Source organism: Phaseolus vulgaris, chromosome 7 (assembly GCF_000499845.2).
Source record: "Phaseolus vulgaris cultivar G19833 chromosome 7, P. vulgaris v2.0, whole genome shotgun sequence".
Taxonomy (NCBI): Eukaryota; Viridiplantae; Streptophyta; class Magnoliopsida; order Fabales; family Fabaceae; genus Phaseolus; species Phaseolus vulgaris.
The window spans coordinates 4,123,999-4,142,587 of record NC_023753.2 but is presented as its reverse complement, the minus strand read 5'-3'; the positions used below and the strand labels follow the sequence as shown (position 1 = coordinate 4,142,587).

General features: G+C 33.2%; 4 protein-coding genes across 5 annotated transcripts; all 4 read left to right on the top strand.

Annotated features, from left to right (window-relative positions):
* The first annotated feature begins 1,073 nt into the window (after positions 1-1,073).
* LOC137827532 (cysteine-rich receptor-like protein kinase 10) lies at positions 1,074-5,084 on the top strand. The gene is made up of 7 exons (XM_068633713.1): positions 1,074-2,620; positions 3,161-3,304; positions 3,436-3,557; positions 3,631-3,841; positions 3,955-4,192; positions 4,382-4,532; positions 4,617-5,084. Exons 1-7 carry the CDS (start codon positions 1,831-1,833, stop codon positions 4,947-4,949), a joined length of 1,989 nt encoding a protein of 662 aa, XP_068489814.1. The 5' UTR covers positions 1,074-1,830; the 3' UTR covers positions 4,950-5,084.
* A 2,168-nt stretch (positions 5,085-7,252) lies between these two features.
* Positions 7,253-9,274, top strand: LOC137827539 (cysteine-rich receptor-like protein kinase 25). The gene is made up of 2 exons (XM_068633725.1): positions 7,253-8,397; positions 8,876-9,274. The coding sequence occupies exons 1-2, from the start codon at positions 7,602-7,604 to the stop codon at positions 8,968-8,970; spliced, it is 891 nt and encodes a 296-aa protein (XP_068489826.1). The 5' UTR covers positions 7,253-7,601; the 3' UTR covers positions 8,971-9,274.
* Positions 9,275-10,506: 1,232 nt separating this feature from the next.
* LOC137827537 (putative cysteine-rich receptor-like protein kinase 9) lies at positions 10,507-12,038 on the top strand. The gene is made up of 3 exons (XM_068633719.1): positions 10,507-11,477; positions 11,557-11,687; positions 11,772-12,038. The coding sequence occupies exons 1-3, from the start codon at positions 10,574-10,576 to the stop codon at positions 11,787-11,789; spliced, it is 1,053 nt and encodes a 350-aa protein (XP_068489820.1). The 5' UTR covers positions 10,507-10,573; the 3' UTR covers positions 11,790-12,038.
* Positions 12,039-13,558: 1,520 nt separating this feature from the next.
* On the top strand, positions 13,559-17,196 carry LOC137827526 (cysteine-rich receptor-like protein kinase 10). 2 transcript variants are annotated; one of them, XM_068633701.1, is made up of 7 exons: positions 13,559-14,577; positions 14,646-14,780; positions 14,880-15,001; positions 15,092-15,302; positions 15,513-15,747; positions 15,886-16,036; positions 16,138-17,196. In XM_068633701.1, the coding sequence occupies exons 1-7, from the start codon at positions 13,797-13,799 to the stop codon at positions 16,480-16,482; spliced, it is 1,980 nt and encodes a 659-aa protein (XP_068489802.1). In that variant the 5' UTR covers positions 13,559-13,796; the 3' UTR covers positions 16,483-17,196. The 2 variants fall into 2 exon arrangements, with proteins under 2 accessions (XP_068489802.1, XP_068489801.1); XM_068633700.1 differs by having other exon boundaries at positions 13,642-14,577; positions 14,646-15,001.
* Positions 17,197-18,589: the final 1,393 nt, after the last annotated feature.

The following is an 18,589-nucleotide window of genomic DNA, read 5'->3' as shown; positions in this document are numbered from 1 at the left end:
CAGTAAGATACAATATAATTTACAAAATCAAATAAAAGAATATGAAAACAAAAATATTTCACAAAAATAATACCATAAACGATTTTTTTTTTCTAAAGCGATGTACCGACTTCTAAAAAAATAAAAACCTATAGTCGTGATCTAATTCTCGACTTTTATTTAACAAAATAAAAAAACATTTAAAAAAAGTTAAAATGAAAAAATTGTGTCTTCACGTATTAAAAATAAATAAAGTAATCATAACTTTACACACAATTTCTATAAAAAAAATTAAGAAAATTAATACCAAATTGTGATTTGTAAAAGAATACCTAATTTAATTTTAATTTAAGAAGAAGAAGTTATGCTTAAGCTATGAGGCTCATACACTTATCTTAAATAGCGTATTCGTGTTGGATAAACGTATCGGTGTTAACACTCGTAGGACACTTATCGGTGAAGTGTTCAATTCAAAAAATATTTGTTAGATTTTTAAAAATTCTAGTACGGTTCTAACACAATTTTAAAAGGTATAAATATAATAATTTTTTAAAAACTCAATTTTATTGTATAAATTTTTATTATGATTATAAAAATAAGGAACAAATTCTTTTGAACTAGTCATGAAAAATATATTTTTGCTCCCAAAAGAATCTGAAACATACTTTTGCACATAAATATTTATTTTCAATTTATATAATTCAAAATTATATAATATATAGATCTGTGTCCTCCTATCTTACATTTTAGAGATTATAAGTATCTTTGTATCCGTGTCGTGTCGGTGTTCATATCCATATCTATGCTACATAGTGCTTAAGTGAACAATTTGTCTATTTCAAATTTGTCACTCCTAAATACAACTTATCTATGTTCAATTTTTTTTAACCAAACTATCCACGCAATATAAGGAAGGAAAATGACATTTATAATAAGGGTATGGATAGCGGGGAGCTGGTTGGTGCAGATTTTGTACCCAAGAAGATCTTTGCTGGTCACAATAGCTATTTGTCTTGGAGGAATAACTTTGTGGGAGTTTTTTGTAGCAGCAGGGACTGTTTTTTAAATCAGAAATTATGTGTGCAGATTTATTTGCTTTAGAGAGTGGATGCTCTCTCAACACACTTGCTTTCCCAATCAACTAGTTGCTTACATCTTGTTTTGAGGTTTGAAAGATACTGCAGACCATATAGTTAATTAGTTGTTATAGGGTGAAGCCAAGGTTCAATATGGACCAATTGGAAGACACTAAAGACGGTGAACTTTGGAGGCATTGAAGCTGCAGTTTGCATCCCTTATAGTAGTCCAATAGAGGCAGGTGCCTACTGGTGCAAGGCTCTTTTAGTTTTCTGTAGGTAGCAGCACACATCTTCTTCAACATCTTGGGTGTTCTTTCTTTATTTGGTGATCTTAACATGGTTTGGGTAATGTAAAAAGGTTAGAATACCTCTTTTGTATTACTCTTAAGTTTAATTTTATTCTTTGATAAAAAAAATAAAAATATACACTTCACACTTTGTTAAATTAATATTTTATTTCTTTTTATTTTATTTTTAATTTAAGCATATTATTATATTATTAAAAACAATGTGAAATATATATTATTTATGATTCACAGGTCAACAAAACTTTTCTATAATAGTAATTAATGCACAGAGATTAGATTTTTGAATTTCCTTCTTTCTTCTTTAAACTAGTCACGTTTTACTTTGTTGCTTGTGCTCACAAATCACAATCCAATTCATACACTGCGCCGTCTCCGACTAAGTCTCCCTTCACACGCATCTGCATGCTGCCATCACTCATTTCTTCGTCTCAGTCAGTGCAGAAAATTTTCAGCGCAACAGAATCATGATTACCAAGTCCAAAAATAATCTAAAACTCTTCCTCTTTTGCACCCTTGTGCTCACCGTTACAGAAACATCTGCTTCCGTCTTCAACAACGTTAGCTGCACCAGCAACCACACTTTCACTCCAAACTCCACCTTCAACGCCAACCTCAACACCCTTCTCTCTTACCTTTCCTCCAACGTCACCAACGACACTAGATTCTTCAACACAACGTCAGGGGAGGATTCGGACACCGTCTATGGCCTCTACATGTGCCGTGGAGACGTCCCGTTTGCTCTATGCAGAGAGTGTGTGGGTTTTGCGACACAAACCATAGCCTCGTCGTGTCCCACATCGAAAGAGGCTGTGATTTGGTACAACGAGTGTTTGTTGCGCTACTCTTATAGGTTCTTCTTCTCCAAAATGGAAGAGTGGCCGAGGCACCAGGTCAATATCCCGTTGGGGGATCCTGTTGTTTTGCACAGTAGTGGATTCTACGATGCTTTAGGGTCCATTTTTGATGAACTTCCAAATCAAGCAGCACTGGCTCTTAAAGGGTCTAATAATCCTTATGCCGTTAAGCAAGAAAACGCTTCTGCGAGTATTACCGTCTATGGCCTCGCTCAGTGCACACCAGACTTGGTGGCCGGAGATTGCAGACGGTGTATCGCGGATGCGGCGGCGGAATTCGCAGTGTCTTGTTGCGGAGGGAGCATAGGGGCAAGTATTCTGTTTCCCAGTTGCATTGTTAGGTATGAAACGTATCCGTTTTATCAGCATTCAGGAACCTCCGCGCCAACAATGATTAAGGGTAAATTTGTTTTCTTTTGTTTCTCCAATGAAAATGTATATTCTTTGGTTTAAAGGATAGGAGAGAGAGAAAGGTTTTAGTGGAAAGAATCAAAGTTTTAATTTGCAACCAATCACAGTTTAGTCACAATCCTTGAAATTCAAGAATAGAGATCAATGTGGTCAATGTTACTGTAAATATTGTAGTGGCCATCATTCACATATTTCGATGTTGCCTTATAAGTTGGAAAGAATAAGAGAGCAAAGAAAGCAAAAGATTTTAATTAGAGAAGGAAAAAATACTTTACTTATTTGATTTCTAATATAACAACCAGAAGTTTTAATTAAAGCACCTGAACTGAGACAGAAAACTCTTCATAAATTGCGGGTTTGTTTGGTGACAGCAAGCATGAATAATGAACAGTGACTTCAAATAATTAGCATATTTGTCGAATATGTGCTGTATTCAGATTGATGATTAGTTTATTTATTTTTTTCTACAAAAGAAAAGTTGAAATGTTGTTGATGGTGTGTGGTTTGTCAATATGACACGTTTTGACAGGTTCTGGAAATATTGGCACTGAAGTGATTGTGATAGTGGTTGTCTTGGTTGCCCTTTTGGTAATCTTTTTTTGCTTTGGCTACTACGGTTTCATCTGGATAAAAGGGAGAAAGAAACGCAAGGCCAGCGACCACAGAGAAAACTGTAATCTCAATAAACCTATTATCATCTTCAATATTTGAGCTTAGTAGAAAAGTCTCTAGTTTTTTTATTTTATAAATTACATGTACTTGCTGTGAGTATTTCTAGTAACTGCTCTGTGAATTGTAATGCAGTTGGGGAAGAAATCAGTGTGTTGGAGTCCCTGGAATTTGATTTTGCTACAATTGAAGCAGCAACAAACAAGTTTTCTGAAGAGCGCAGGATTGGCAAAGGGGGTTACGGAGAAGTCTACAAGGTAACACAAATGCGATGATTAATGTGTCATCTATATAGTTTTCTTGTTCTATTCTAATGGCATGTAATCATAGGGAATCCTTCCTAACGGAGAAGAAGTGGCTGTAAAGAGATTGTCAACAAATTCTAAGCAGGGAGAGGAGGAATTCAAGAATGAAGTGTTGTTAATTGCTAAACTTCAACACAAAAATTTGGTAAGGTTAATAGGATTTTGCCAAGAAGACAGAGAGAAAATACTTGTCTACGAATACGTGCCTAACAAAAGCCTTGATCACTTTTTATTTGGTATGACATTTCAGTTTTTGTTTCTACTCTGAGTTTTATATTGCAATTTTAATCGAATTTGAAATAAAAATTGATTTATACTTCTAATGTAGTGGACTAATGGTATTTTATAGATTCCCAAAAACGCAGAGTATTGACTTGGTCAGAGCGGTTTAAAATCATAAAAGGAATTGCAAGAGGAATTCTTTATCTTCATGAAGACTCTCGTCTTAAGATTATACACCGTGACATCAAACCAAGCAATGTTCTATTGGACAATGACATCAATCCAAAAATTTCCGATTTTGGCATGGCAAGGATGGTAGATACAAATCATATTCAAGGATGTACGAAAAGAGTTGTGGGTACATAGTAAGCTGCAAAACCTTATCTCTTTCAAATGTAAATTCTTATTTATGTTCTTCGTTTATTTGTCATCATAAGAAACGTGATAGGTTCAGGTTAAATTAATGTTGAAAATGTGGATTGTGACCAAACACGTTATAAATGTGTATTATCTTCATGCTGATTGTTTTCTGCATTCTTTATTCTTTTTTTCAGCGGGTACATGTCTCCTGAATATGCCATGCATGGAAAATTTTCTGACAAGTCTGATGTGTTCAGTTTTGGAGTTATGACTCTTGAGATTATTAGTGGAAAGAAGAATTCTTGTTCTTTTGAATCACATCGTGTTGATGATCTTTTGAGTTATGTGAGTATTCAATTCTTATTTGTTCTAATTCATTGTTGTTGTCGGAACCATAGTTTAAAAGAGACAAACAAAAATTAATTTCAGGCATGGAACAACTGGAGGGATGAATCGCCATTTGTGTTGTTGGATCCAGCTCTTGAAGAATCTTATTGTCCAAACGAAGTTGAAAAGTGTATACAGATTGGTTTATTGTGTGTGCAAGAAAATCCTGATGAGAGACCTATAATAGGAACCATCGTTTCATATCTTAACAACACTTCAGTTCAAGTTCCAATCCCTTTAGAGCCAGCGTTTTTCATGCATGGCAGAGTAAGAAGACATTCAACTGAACATCAACCATCATCAGGTTACTCCACCAATCATTCTTTCTCCTCCTCTGTAAATAATATGTCTACTACCATATTCTTCCCTAGATAGTATTCTTATATGTTATATCAAATTAAATTGATTACATATTTCAGCTTAAGTTTTTCCTTCATAACAATTTGAAAAAGATATCACAGATTTTATGTTTTTCTTATTTATTTAATATTAATATTGAAAGATTATTAAGAGGATGTTGCAAAATTCTCCCCCTTCGGATGTAGCATAAGTTTAAATTTTAACTTGTGACACAAAATTATAATTTGCTTTTTGTACTGATTTTTTACAAGTAGTAATTGAAAAGGTTATCTAAAAGCTTTATCAGTTCATGGAAGGAAGTAACGAAATTAATTTGAGAGAAGATTGAGACTTTTAAAGGGAGAATAATAATGATTAATTATTGACAATAATTACAGAATTTACCCTAAAAAGACATTGGAACGAATTGATGGACATTGGAAAGAATTGAAGCAATAACATGAAGAAAATTCCAACTTAGGGCCCACAGTTTTAATGAAGCCACCTAGATCCTTGGATGAGGTTAGCACTTACACAACCTAATTTATTTTTAAAATGATTTTATTCTTTGATTAACTTGAGTGAATATTAACTCACTTGTCAAAACAAAATTTTATTGCATGTTTTCTCCATTTATAAGACTTGATTTTTTTTGATTGAGAAACATAATTAATCTCTCAGATTGATAGATGTTAAATTAATTAGAATTCTACATTTTACTCATTTTTTAATTTAAAGGAAAACTAAAAACATAATGTATTCAATATGCGTTTTGTTATGATTGAAAGCAAAAAGGAAAAAGGAAAGAATAAAGTTAAAAGGGTCCACGAGTATCATTAAATCACGTGAATGAATGAAATTATGGGTGGACCAATATTATTGAGACTTGTAAGATATTTAGATGAGGTGAAATTGAATCCACTCAATTTAAAAGGGACCTATTAACTAAAGAATAGAAAAAATTATAAACTATGGAATTTAATTACAACCTTAAAAATAATTAATTATACATAAAAAGCTCTAAATTCAAGAAAAAATTGACACTAATACCGAATGATGTTGACAAATCTCCTACTAAAAAAGTTCAACTTTATACACTTAATTTATACTATTTATTAAAGATAACTTTTCAATAAAATTATAATAATTTATTACTTTTTTTCTGTTGATAAAAAAATAATTTATCTCTTCTTCTTTTTTTATCTAAAGTCAAAGATAATATTGGATTTATACCTTTTAAAGTGGAGAGTTTATACTTCATTTTTTCAATTAGTTGACAAGTTGACGAAAAATTAGACATTCGTTTATTCTTTTAATTATGAAATTAATTATATTATATTTTTTTTGTTGATCTTTAAATTGTTCGATCAACTTCTTTTTATAAAAAGTTTTAAAATAAAATAAATAAATAAATGAAATGAATTTACTCTTAAGTTAAAACTAGTATATATATATATATATATATATATATATATAGTTAAAGAAATTTAAAAAATACTATATAAAACAATTTTTAAAAATTAACTTATATATAAAATAATTTTAAGATATGTAAAAGTTCATTTTTTTAATCTATATGTCCTCATGAATAAACTCAATTAAACATGTCTTTAGAGTAAATTGTTAAATTAAACATGCCTTTAGAGTGAATTTTTTTCTAGTGTAATCTGCTAATTTCAATTTAATTAAAATTTATTGTAATGTCATGGTCGAGTCTAATATTACGTTAATTGGTTGTTTGTCGATCTTGTTTTTAAGGTTTAATTTCATATAGCACAAATTTCGAATAATCAGTTTTTAATAAAGGATTGTATTTATTTGGAAGAAAGTCAATAACAAAATTCAACAAACAACGAGAAAAAGATATTAATATATATATATAAAAGAAAGCACTAGGAAGTATATATAAAATAATTTAAATATAAAAATATTGATAATCTTAAACCTAGAATATAATTGTTAGTGTATATCAGAATTGTCTTTAATAGTTTGAAATAACTATATCAAAATTAACTCTAACCCAACTCATAAAAAATAATAATTTACGTTTATTATCGTTAATAAATTTAGTGACAGATTTTATTCATAAATCATTTATAAATATTATTCTAATCATGTTAAGCAAGGTTGCGGGTCGGAAAAGTGATAATGGCAGTACCTATTTTGTGTCTTCAATTATGTTTAACTATTTTGTCTCTTACATTATAAAGTTAACTACTATAATTATTAAGTGTATAAAAAATCATTAACTAAATATGTATTGTACATGCCTATAACGTCTATGTCGTCAAGCAAACTTAACTAAAAAATCATTTAATTTTTTGAATGAAATGATAAAAATACCTTTTTCTTATATCATTAGTTAGTGGTTGTATCAGGTTCTCAATGTATCATCTCACAATAATTGTAAATGTGAAATGATAAAAAGAAAATGCAAAAGTCGTGCATGGTGCTTCCCTGTATACTAACTTTCAAAAACATTAAGAGAAATAAGATAAGATAATTAGTAGAGCTGTATTCCCAAAACAAAATCTGGATGAGGACAGAAGAAAACCTTGACTTGCTTCATTGACTTCCCCTGCATCAAGAACAGTAAAACGCCACTTGTGGTCAATTTTATCGATTGAATCAGCAATCTAAGGCATTTTTTACAAAACAAACTAAATACAATAGTAACAGCTTCACGCCATGACTGTTTATCTCTTCTTCCTGTTTCTTATCTTTACCACTACCAACGCATCAGATGTCCCTATTTTCCTTCGCCAAAATTGTACAACCAACGAAACCTTCACCTACAACACCACTTTCCAACTCAACCTCCGCACCCTCTTGTCTTCCCTATCTTCCAACGCCACCTCAAACACCCAATTTCGCAACGCCACCGTATCCGGCGGAAGCCCCTCCGACACAGTCTACGGTCTCTTCCTCTGCCGTGGCGACGTGCCCCCTCAGCTCTGTCAACAGTGTGTGCTGAACGCCACCCAAAGACTCGGCAATCAAAACACAGATTCATGCAAGTTTGCCAAAAGCGCTATCATTTGGTATGACGAATGTTTGGTTCGATATTCCAACAGGGACTTCTTCTCCACGGTGGACACAAGGCCCAGAATGCGTCTACGGAACACTGCCAACATTTCCCACACAAAAAGCTTCTTGCGTTTGTTGTACACCACCTTGAATGAAACCGCAGACGAGGCAGCGAATTCTAATGGTGCCAAGTTATACGCCACAAAACAAGCTAATATCTCTGTGTTTCAGACCCTCTATTGTCTCACTCAGTGCACACCGGATTTGTCACCCCAAGATTGCAGAAGCTGTCTGAGTGGTGTGATTGGTGATCTTTCATGGTGTTGTCCTGGAAGCCAAGGAGGAAGAGTTTTGTATCCAAGTTGTAACTTTAGGTATGAGCTGTATCCTTTCTATAGAATGGATTCCCCGGAACCTCAAGGAATTCCCAGTCCTACAAATTCTACTATCAAAAAAGGTAATGCCAAATTCTACAAATTCTTCCAACTGTTAGTGTTATGAATTTAAACTGGAACATCATGCGAATAACTGGTTTAGGTCAGACTAGGTTAACAAGGAAAAAAACACACTTATAGAAAATGTGGTAGATGTAATAAGAAAGTGTAAAAGAATGTTGTAATATATACACACACTCAAACAGTAAAAGAATACCTAAAAGATATTTTACTATTTAAGATAATACAAAAACTCATAATCATATTTTAATGGAAGTCGAATGAGTATATATATATTTGAAACAGGGTTTATTTATTTATTCATGTAATTAGAAGAAGAAAAGTGCAGTGAGGAGACAGAATAAAAGCATGTAGAATAGAACTCCCTGAGTGTCAAAATATTCTTGCTGCAAGAGGTGGGCTTAGATAGACAAAAGTATCAGGTGAAGCAGTATTACGTTACAATTCACTGAACTTAATGACCTGTTTTTCTGTCTTTAGGTGAAGCAGGAAAGAGAGGCATCTCATCAGAGATAGGAACTGTAACTTTTGTTTCAATTACTGTGACTGGGCTGTGGTGGGTATTTGGTACTTAAGTAAAAAAGAGCAAGAAAGAAGAATCATTTTCAACTTTCTGCAGATACGCAAAGAAAAAGTTTTGAAACAAAGAGAGCAGGACAGGACTATGCTTCTAATTCTACAGAGTGATCTTAACAAACAGAGTTTCGTATTCTGATGTAATTTGAATAGAATTAATCATATTATAGAGAGATCATATCCTACTTAATTTCGCATTTCGATGTAACTTGAAAAGAACCTTTTTAAATTAATTAGTCTTTTTAATTTTTCAGAGATGTAATTAAAGAGTGTTATCAGTACCACTTCCTCCCAAAAGTTTAAGGATATTTCTCACATGTTAAAAAATTACGGATTCCAGATATTTATTAGGTAACAGTTTTAAAATATTTCTTCTTTCTATTAGTAAATGTATTATTAAATATTTTCAAAGACAAGATAATTTATTAGAAGACATTATAAGATAAGATCACATATTTAAATATCTCATTCAAAAATGAAAATAAGAGTTATTTTTGGACAATTGTTTTTGAAAAAAAAAACTTAAATTCTTGTCCATACGAGAAAAAACAAAAATGTAAAGTTGTTTGTCGTTTGACTATTCTCTACTCTCCTAGTTGAAAGAGACGATCCAGAATAGAAGAAGATAACCACACATAAAGTCATGAAATCGATTACCATCGTCCATGTCAATTTATTTGTAAGCAGCCAAACTTGACTTGGGTATTTATCTACGAGTTTCCCCTGATTTTTTTTAAAACAGTCTTTTATAAATCAAAATTAACTTACATATAAACTATATAAATTAAAAATCTATAAAAAGAACCTTTTAAAATTAATTAGTCTTTTTTATTTTTCTCTTTTACAATAAGTTTATAAGAAACTTGTGGAAACTTGTTAGTTAACCAAATAACCAATCAATCCGTCGCTAATTAAGATATTTAACTGTCTTTGACTTCAGTTCACATCTGAGTGTTCTCGTTGCCATCTTTCTCAACAATTGATGCTTTATTTTTCGTCATTGCCAACGAAACCGAACCCTCATTTGTCTTCACATCACAATTATTTCCACCACCTATACTTAAAATGATTGGACATAGACTTTGCTTCTCTTGGTTTTGCAGGTGTTTGTAAATGTGGAAACTCTTTTATAATTGTGTTCACTTGATACACAATTCGTTGTCGTGTTGGTAGTCTTCAAATTCTTTGAAGTTCTGCCTCTCCTGTGTGTGCTCCGTCGGTCGGTAAGGGTACCTGCGATTGCACTCTGATGCTTAAGTCAGTTCTAGTGTTTTGTTTTGTTCTCTCAGGATATAAAAAACGTATATTTTCTCCTTTCAGAAGTTTTACTTATAGGTTGACTTGGGCCTCCACTTGTGTGTGCCAGATAATTAATTCACCAAGACGTGTGTAGTAGTCCTCAGATCGTGTGTAGTAGCTTCCTGATATTACGGGAGTGTACTTCGAAGTATGTCTTTAACTCATTCAACGTTAGTTATAAGTGTTTTCTTGCTACATATTTATTACGTTATATTATTAATTTATATTTTCGGTCGTCCGGGTTCTTGTACAATTTTACTATTCAAACCCCTTCTCTTTGGTTATGTACGGATATCTTTGGTTATGTACGGATATCATATCACTGTCTACCCTGATCAAACTGCTAAAACAAAGTATTGCAAACATAAAATAGGAAAAACAATTGACGAATTGCAAATCTTTCTCCAAACGAGCATCACCAAGATGCCTCATTCCAACTACTTAGCAATTCCCTCAGTTTTCTTCTTCCTCTTTAGTTTCTTATTCTTTTCAACCAAAGCAACGCCAATATACAGTTCCCATGTCTGCACAGACTCTACCATAAACCAAACAAACACCATATTCCAAACCAACCTCAACCTCCTCCTTTCTTCCCTTTCTTCCAACGCCACTCAAGCCACCCAATTCTACAAAACAACAATTGCCGGCGAAACCCCCAACGCCGTCAAGGGCCTCTTCCTCTGCCGCGGAGACACCCTCGCCGCCGCGTGCCACGACTGCGTCACCGCCGCAGCAGCGGACCTAAAACGCCGGTGCCCGGTTGAGAAGGAGGCCATAATCTGGTACGACGTGTGCATGGTACGCTACTCCAACCAATACCTCAACAACATCATACCAGGAGTGGACATCTCTGATTCCAAAAGCGTGACTAGCATTAACCTTGACCGATTCAACGAGTTGCTTGCGGGACTGCTGAATTCTCTGGCAACGAAAGCTAAGAATTCCGCAGATAAGAAATTTGCGACAGGGGAAGTGAACCTCACTAGTTCGATGACCCTTTATGGGTTAGTGCAGTGCACGCCAGAGTTGTCCTTGTTCGATTGCAGGATGTGTTTTAGCAGCGCCATTGCGTATGTTCCGAATTACTGTGATGGGAAACGAGGGGCAAGAGTGTTGCTTCCTGGATGCAATATCAGATATGAACTGTATCCATTTTACAACAGCAGTAACACATTGGCCCCACCGGTTGTGAAGCCTCGTCCTTCAGGTACACTGCTAGTAAGTAGTATATTGTGCTTATTTGATTTTGAGTAGTGAATGAATGAATTGTGTTGATGTTTGCTCAGGACGGAGTGATGTTGAAGTGATTCTTACATTTGTTATCCCTATTGTTGCTGCGATGGTGCTTTTCACCTTTGGGATATGTAGTGTCATGAGAAAGCAAGCAAAGAGTGTGATAGAATTATGGAAGAAAACGGTAACAATACTTGAATTCTTTTATTCCAATTTAGCTTCATGTTGTGGTCGATGCTGAGTGTTTGATTTTGGGGCTGAATAACAGAATTATTCTGAGGTGTAGATGCGACTGATGCTGCAAAGAATAGCAAAATAGATGGTAAGAATGAGTAGTTTAATTTGGAAGGGCGTAATGCAAGACAACCTTGATTATTCTTATCAGATAGTTCAGTGTTTAGGAAGTTGTATTGGTAATCATCGTTTTTTATGTTTCGAATCCGTCGAAAAAACACATCATGCGGCCGCATCAGATGGTTTAACAGGGCGACTTGGCAATTGGTAGTGCAGATTAGTGAACCACGAGTTATTGGTACTTCTTACTGTTTCTATTTATATTAATTATTATAAATATTTTATAAAAGGTAAATTTTATCTATTAAATTATATTATAATGATTATTTATATCAATTTTTTAAATTAAAATTAAATAATTAAAAATTAATATAAGATTTTGTATATTATAATTTATGAGAATGGAACTTTTTAATCCAACCGTTAGTTTAGAAAATAAATAAATCAATATAAAACTAATACAATCTAATAAAATATTAGATTATAGAATAATTTATCACACACAACACACTTATACATTTCTGAACTGCAAGTGATCTTAGTTATTGGTAGACGCCAAATTTGACCATGGATTCTTAGTCCGTTCCTTTGATTATTCTCACTTCTTTCTCCATCAAAACTAATAAACACGCTATATTGCCATGGAAAAACCGATTGGTCTCACATCATTATAAACTTTGTAACATTGAAAATTTTGTACACTGTTTGTAATTTTAATCAAACAGACACTAATTAATTATTATTGGAAACACTGATATATGATAGGTAGAGAAAAAGACAACCATTGTAATTATTAATTTATTAACATGTTATATTTTTAACACACATAACTAACCTTATAAAAATGCATATTTAAACTATGTTTTAATTTACAATTGGTTTTTTCTTATCGGCAAAGTAGTTTTTTTTTTTAAATAAAAAACTTATATAGTGGACATTATTATATAATTTTGACACCCAAGTCAAGCTAGCACTTCAAGACTTATCAATTATATCTCATCTTATTGAAAACTATTAAAAGAAAAAGAAAATGAAAATGAAACCAAACCCATATACACAAATTAAATGAGTGATATATTCATTGAGTTTGTGTTTTGATAAGAGTTAGATATTCAATTAATGACCATGTGAGTTCCACTTTTAATATTTTCTAAATCTTATTTTTTTTTATGTAATTATTCCCTTAGACGTTTTCATCTTAATTTTATTTTCCACAGTCTTTTTATTCTATTATAATAAGTTACTGTCGGCCCCAAAATTTACTCTGGTTTATTTAAATTTATTTTAGAATAAGTCTCTTTTTACTTTAAAATTTATTTATCTTGTTTTTTTATTGTTTCTGTAAATGTTTTAAGGTTTCGTACATTCAACCACGTTAAATATGTATTATTATTACTATTATTATTATTTAAAGATCAATTTTTTCTTTTTTTACTTTTTAGACATTCACTAACTAAATTAATTTCCTTTAAAAAAAGGTGTAATTTTAATTTTTTATATATTTTTTGTAAAATATCATCACTCTTATAAATTTAATAGACCGATAAAATATGTTTAAATTAAAAAAAATTGACGATAAAATGTGGGAAAATTTTACAAATAAAATTGGTGGAATGATAATAATTAAATAACAAAATATATCGTGAACCCAAATCTAAATTCATAACGCTAGCAAGTTTAAATATCTAATTGTCGATTTAACCACTCATTAAATTTTTACAATCGTTTATAAAATGGAAACCTAGTGATACTTTTAGATTTGCATCAAATCATTATTTTTTTTACTATTATTACAAAAAAGAAGTTTCACATTAATTGTTCATTGACTTGTGGCGAGCAAGTCTTTGTGGTTCTCCTGAGGTGAAGACTTCGCATTTCTCTCAGCAAACTCATCTTCATCGAAATGGACATGATGAAATATTAGGCGCAACAACAAAACCTGTTTCCAAAGAAGAAAGAAACAATTCATTATTGTTTTACCTCTTCGATTCTCTCCGACATGTGCATCTTGAAATCGTGTTCAACCCAGTTGCTAATTCTCTCCCTGTTTGTGTTTCTAAACTTTGCAAGTGAAGCTGCAACATATAGCTCGCATGTCTGCACAGATGGATCCTTTTACCGACCCAACACAACATTCCAAAACAACTTGAACCTCCTCCTCTCATCTCTTGTCTCCAACGCCACCCTTCACGACGGTTTCTACCGCACCAAAATCTCACTCGGAGCCCCTGGAGAGATCAAGGGACTCTTCCTCTGCCGCGGCGATGTCACACCCTCCGTCTGTCACGACTGCGTCACCGCCGCAGCAAAAAACATCACTCAACGCTGCACCAACCAGACAGAGTCCATTATCTGGTACGACGAGTGCATGCTGCGCTACTCCAACAGTTCCGTCCTCAACAACATAGTCCCAGGGGTTAACTTATTAAACGTAGAAAGCGTCCCTGACTCGGACTACTTACAGTTCAACAATATTCTTGCCTCCACGTTGAATGATGCGAAACAAGAAGCTATCAGTTCGGGGAAAATGTTTTCTACAAAAGAAGCGAATGTCACGAGCTCAATGAAGATCTACACACTGGCGCAGTGCACTCCCGATTTGTCCACTTCTGAATGTAACACGTGCTTCTCAAGCGCCATCAGTTCCTTTCCAAACTGCTGTGACCGCAAACAAGGTGCACGGTCCCTGCTTCCGGGTTGTAATGTCAGATATGAATTGTACCCGTTTTACAATGTTTCCTCTGTCTCCACACAACCAGAGTTCTTCTCTCCATCTTCAGGTATCAAATGCAGTTACTTGGTTAATTTTTTGTTGCTGGGGTGTCTTAGAAAGTGATGAACCGTGCAGGGAAAGGCAGAATTTCGTTAATTGTGGCGATTGTTGTCCCAATTGTTGTTGCGGTTGTACTTCTCATTGTTGGCGTCTGCTTCCTACGTAAGAGGGCAAGTAATACATACCTTAGTTCTTTTCGCCAGGATTCAAGTAATCTCTCTTTCTCGGTCAAGGTGATTGTATCCTATAATTTGTTTCCATTGACTTTAATTTGGTTGCTGATTATTACTGTCTTTCTTGGTTGTGTAGTTGTGGATGATCTTACTGATGTGGAGTCCTTGCAATTTGACATGGCTACAGTTGAAGCTGCCACAAACAGATTCTCGGATGAAAACAAGATTGGCCGTGGCGGATTTGGGGTGGTTTATAAGGTGTGAAACGTTTTTGTGCTAAATTATGAGTACCACATAATTCATTTTAAGGTAAAGTAGTTAACTGGTCTATTCCAATGCTTGTTTTAGGGTGTCCTCTCTAATGGACAAGAGATAGCAGTGAAGAGGTTGTCAGTAACTTCCTTGCAGGGTGCAGTAGAGTTCAGGAATGAAGCTGCCCTTGTGGCCAAGCTTCAACATAGAAATTTAGTGAGATTATTGGGATTTTGCTTGGAGGGCCAGGAAAAGATTCTTATCTATGAATATATACCAAACAAAAGCCTTGATCACTTTCTATTTGGTATGTACTATTTCTACTGTGATTAATTTCCCTAAATAGACTGATATAATACCTCATAAGCAGAATCACTTCATTTATTCACATGATGGATGATACCTTTATCCTTATTAAACATCAGTCACGTTGAAGGAAGTTAACAGTTGTGTAATCGGAAATTTTAGTCACTTTCCTATTGCTAATATAGGTATTTCCTTTTTGCAAACATTGTAGACCCTGTCAAGCAAAGAGAGTTAGATTGGTCAAGACGCTACATTATAGTTGGTATTACTCGAGGAATTCTTTATTTACATGAAGATTCTCAACTTAGAATTATACATCGGGATATAAAAGCTAGTAACGTTTTACTAGATCAAAATATGAATCCAAAGATTTCAGATTTTGGTATGGCAAAAATTTTCGAGGCAGATCAAACTCAAGTACAGACAGGAAGAATTGTTGGGACATAGTAAGTATAATGTCTATGTTTATCTTCTCCCATATTTTAACATATCGTTACTTAAGTTAAGAATAAGGAAAAAAATGTATGTTTTTTCAAAAAAATTATTGTTCAGTTCTAATTGCTGACTATATTGTTATTTTTCAGTGGTTATATGTCTCCCGAATACGCAATGCGTGGACAATTTTCAGAGAAATCAGATGTGTTCAGCTTCGGTATCTTAGTTTTGGAGATTGTGAGTGGCAAGAAGAATGCTGGTTTGTATCAATCGAAACACGCTGATGACCTCTTAACTCTTGTGAGTATAAATAATAGTAATTTTTTCTTAGTTACACACTATTTCAGTGGGTGAGGAAATTATATATTCATAGTTTAAATAGTAACATTTCACTACCACAGGCTTGGAAGCATTGGACAGAGGAAACACCTATGGAGTTTCTGGATCCAACTCTGAGAGGTTCTTATTCAAGAAATGAAGTAAATAGATGCATCCATATTGGTCTATTATGTGTTCAGGAGAGTCCATCTGACAGACCATCAATGGCCACCATTGCACTTATGCTGAACAGTTATTCAGTTACCATGTCAATGCCACGACAACCAGCATCTTTCCTGCGTGGAAGAAGTCCTAACAGGCTAAACCCAGGGCTTGACTCTGATCAGTCTACCACCAACCAGTCTACCACTAGTTCAATTCCATGGTCTGTGAATGAAGTATCCATTACGGAATTATACCCTCGGTAAAGGATTGTTTTTAATGTTTTCTTCAATCAATCCAGTGAACCATCAAATCTTTCAAACTATAGTGTTACTTTCAAACGTACCAAACTGATATACAGAGTAAACCTAAATGGCTCAAAGGGTTCTGTTTAAAATACTTCATGCTGGATGAAAATGTAGACCAATCTTCTTTTGAAGCATAGGGGTTGATTTCCTCATGGATTCTTGTTTCTTGTCTGCATCATGCTCAAATGCAAGTATCTAGTTCTCCAATACTGCAACAGATCACTTCAAATTATGATTGTGACGTTAACTGGCTCTGGATTGAGAATTTATGCATGCTATATAATCCCAGTATATGAAACTATATACAACTTTGACTGTTGCGACCGTCTTTCAAAGAGCCTTATAAGTAAAAACTCGTGTTTTGTGCAAGGAAAGTGAGGTTGCCCATTCTAATGGGGCATGCCAGAAGTTTGAATATTGAGGACTTACTGTTCATTTTTGCAGACACATTTCAGTGTGGTAGAGTTTGAATAAACCATTTATTGAAAGAGACACTTCTCTCTTTAAATCTTGAAATGTAAAAGGATAGGCGAAAAGTCATAACCGAACATCTTCTCATATCCAGAGAGTTGTTGATCTGCTCTGTTAGGAGAACAAATCCACCCCAGTCCAGTTGTACATAGACCCTTGAGGCATTAATAATTTTCCATATATGATAGTTTGATTTGTCAAGTGTTATGAGGATTAATTTTGATATGTCATGTTTGTATTATTTTTTGTACTATTTTGATATGCTGCAAATTATAGATAATATAATGAATGATAATTTACATGACATGTCTTTTGTATGTAGTGATACTCAACATATCAAAACTTTATATAAAAAAGCTTCTAGCCTTTTGGCCGGAAATTTCTTTGAGATGATTAGGTAAGATGATTTTTAAATTTGTTCCAAGGGAAGTTGTTTTGAGGGTGCAAAATGTCAAGATAACAGGAGTGTTGCTTGCTACTATAGAATGAAGTTCCTTTTTCAAACCGCAATAATCGATACTAGTGCATTCCCCAAATAATGAAATTGACCTTGGGTTTATTTGATGCATAATGTGACGATCAATTTTAGTATATTTAGTGCGTTGTTCATGTAACATCAAAACATCAGATTGACAATAATATGAAGAGATAAGAGAGTTGATTGATTGTATTTCACGTGAAAATTAGGTAATTCACTAAAGTTCACAGGTGATACTAGCTAAAACTCAATATTCAAGTTTTTGAAGAATTATAATATAATATTGTTTGTTCGTTGATTCCATAACATGTAAAGAATCTTCTTGCATCAATGTATTCAATCCAATAAGAATAACTAAAAGCCTTCAATTGAGAATCGAGGAGTGTTAGTTGAAGAAAAGAAGAAACCAAAATCTAATGCTTACTTGATATATCGAGAATATAATTAGTAGCTTGTTATGTGCAGAAGTAGGTTTAGACATAAATTGATTGAAATTTTTGAATAACAAAGATTATGTTTAGCCTGATTTCCATCAAATAAATCAACTATTCGATGAGTCTTTGAAAAACTAAGGCACCGTATCACCAAGAGAGATCAAAATTTTGATGCAGTCTTGTTTCATCATGTATGAGAGTAGAAACAGACTTACAAGTTAGCATGGCAACATTATTTACAATATCAAGAACATACTTTCTTTAAAACCGAACAACTTCAAAGTCAAGGAAGTATTTTGAAAAAAGGATTTGGACTCATGTCTTGCAATTTAACCTATTTCGAATGTCCTAAAAATATAAATTATTGTTAAGACCACACACATGGTTATTTTGAAAAAAAAAAATACTAATTTGAGTCCGAAATGTCTTTCATACTTATATTCTAAATCATCTCTATCAAGACTTATATGTACCTAAAAAGAAAGGAAAACTATATTTATCAAAGTCAATTATTAATGTCAAATACTTCACATCTCAAGCAAAGTAATTTTAAAATATAAAAGTGAAATAAATATTTTAAATAAACTTTCAAAATATGATTTTATCTTCTAAAATTTCAAAATATTATTTTATGTTGGAATTTTAAAATTAATGATAACATTTAAATTAGATATCTATTACA

Bases quoted from the DNA above. Each gene is read 5' to 3' on its own strand.
- LOC137827537 (XM_068633719.1), top strand. From the start codon at position 10,574: ATGTACGGATATCATATCACTGTCTACCCTGATCAAACTGCTAAAACA. The intron at 11,478-11,556 runs GTACACTGCTAG...ATGTTTGCTCAG, and splicing joins TGTGAAGCCTCGTCCTTCAG to GACGGAGTGATGTTGAAGTG.
- LOC137827532 (XM_068633713.1), top strand. From the start codon at position 1,831: ATGATTACCAAGTCCAAAAATAATCTAAAACTCTTCCTCTTTTGCACC. The intron at 2,621-3,160 runs GTAAATTTGTTT...ACGTTTTGACAG, and splicing joins CGCGCCAACAATGATTAAGG to GTTCTGGAAATATTGGCACT. The intron at 4,533-4,616 runs GTGAGTATTCAA...AATTAATTTCAG, and splicing joins TTGATGATCTTTTGAGTTAT to GCATGGAACAACTGGAGGGA.
- LOC137827539 (XM_068633725.1), top strand. From the start codon at position 7,602: ATGACTGTTTATCTCTTCTTCCTGTTTCTTATCTTTACCACTACCAAC. The intron at 8,398-8,875 runs GTAATGCCAAAT...TTCTGTCTTTAG, and splicing joins AAATTCTACTATCAAAAAAG to GTGAAGCAGGAAAGAGAGGC.
- LOC137827526 (XM_068633700.1), top strand. From the start codon at position 13,797: ATGTGCATCTTGAAATCGTGTTCAACCCAGTTGCTAATTCTCTCCCTG. The intron at 15,002-15,091 runs GTGTGAAACGTT...TGCTTGTTTTAG, and splicing joins GATTTGGGGTGGTTTATAAG to GGTGTCCTCTCTAATGGACA. The intron at 16,037-16,137 runs GTGAGTATAAAT...TCACTACCACAG, and splicing joins CTGATGACCTCTTAACTCTT to GCTTGGAAGCATTGGACAGA.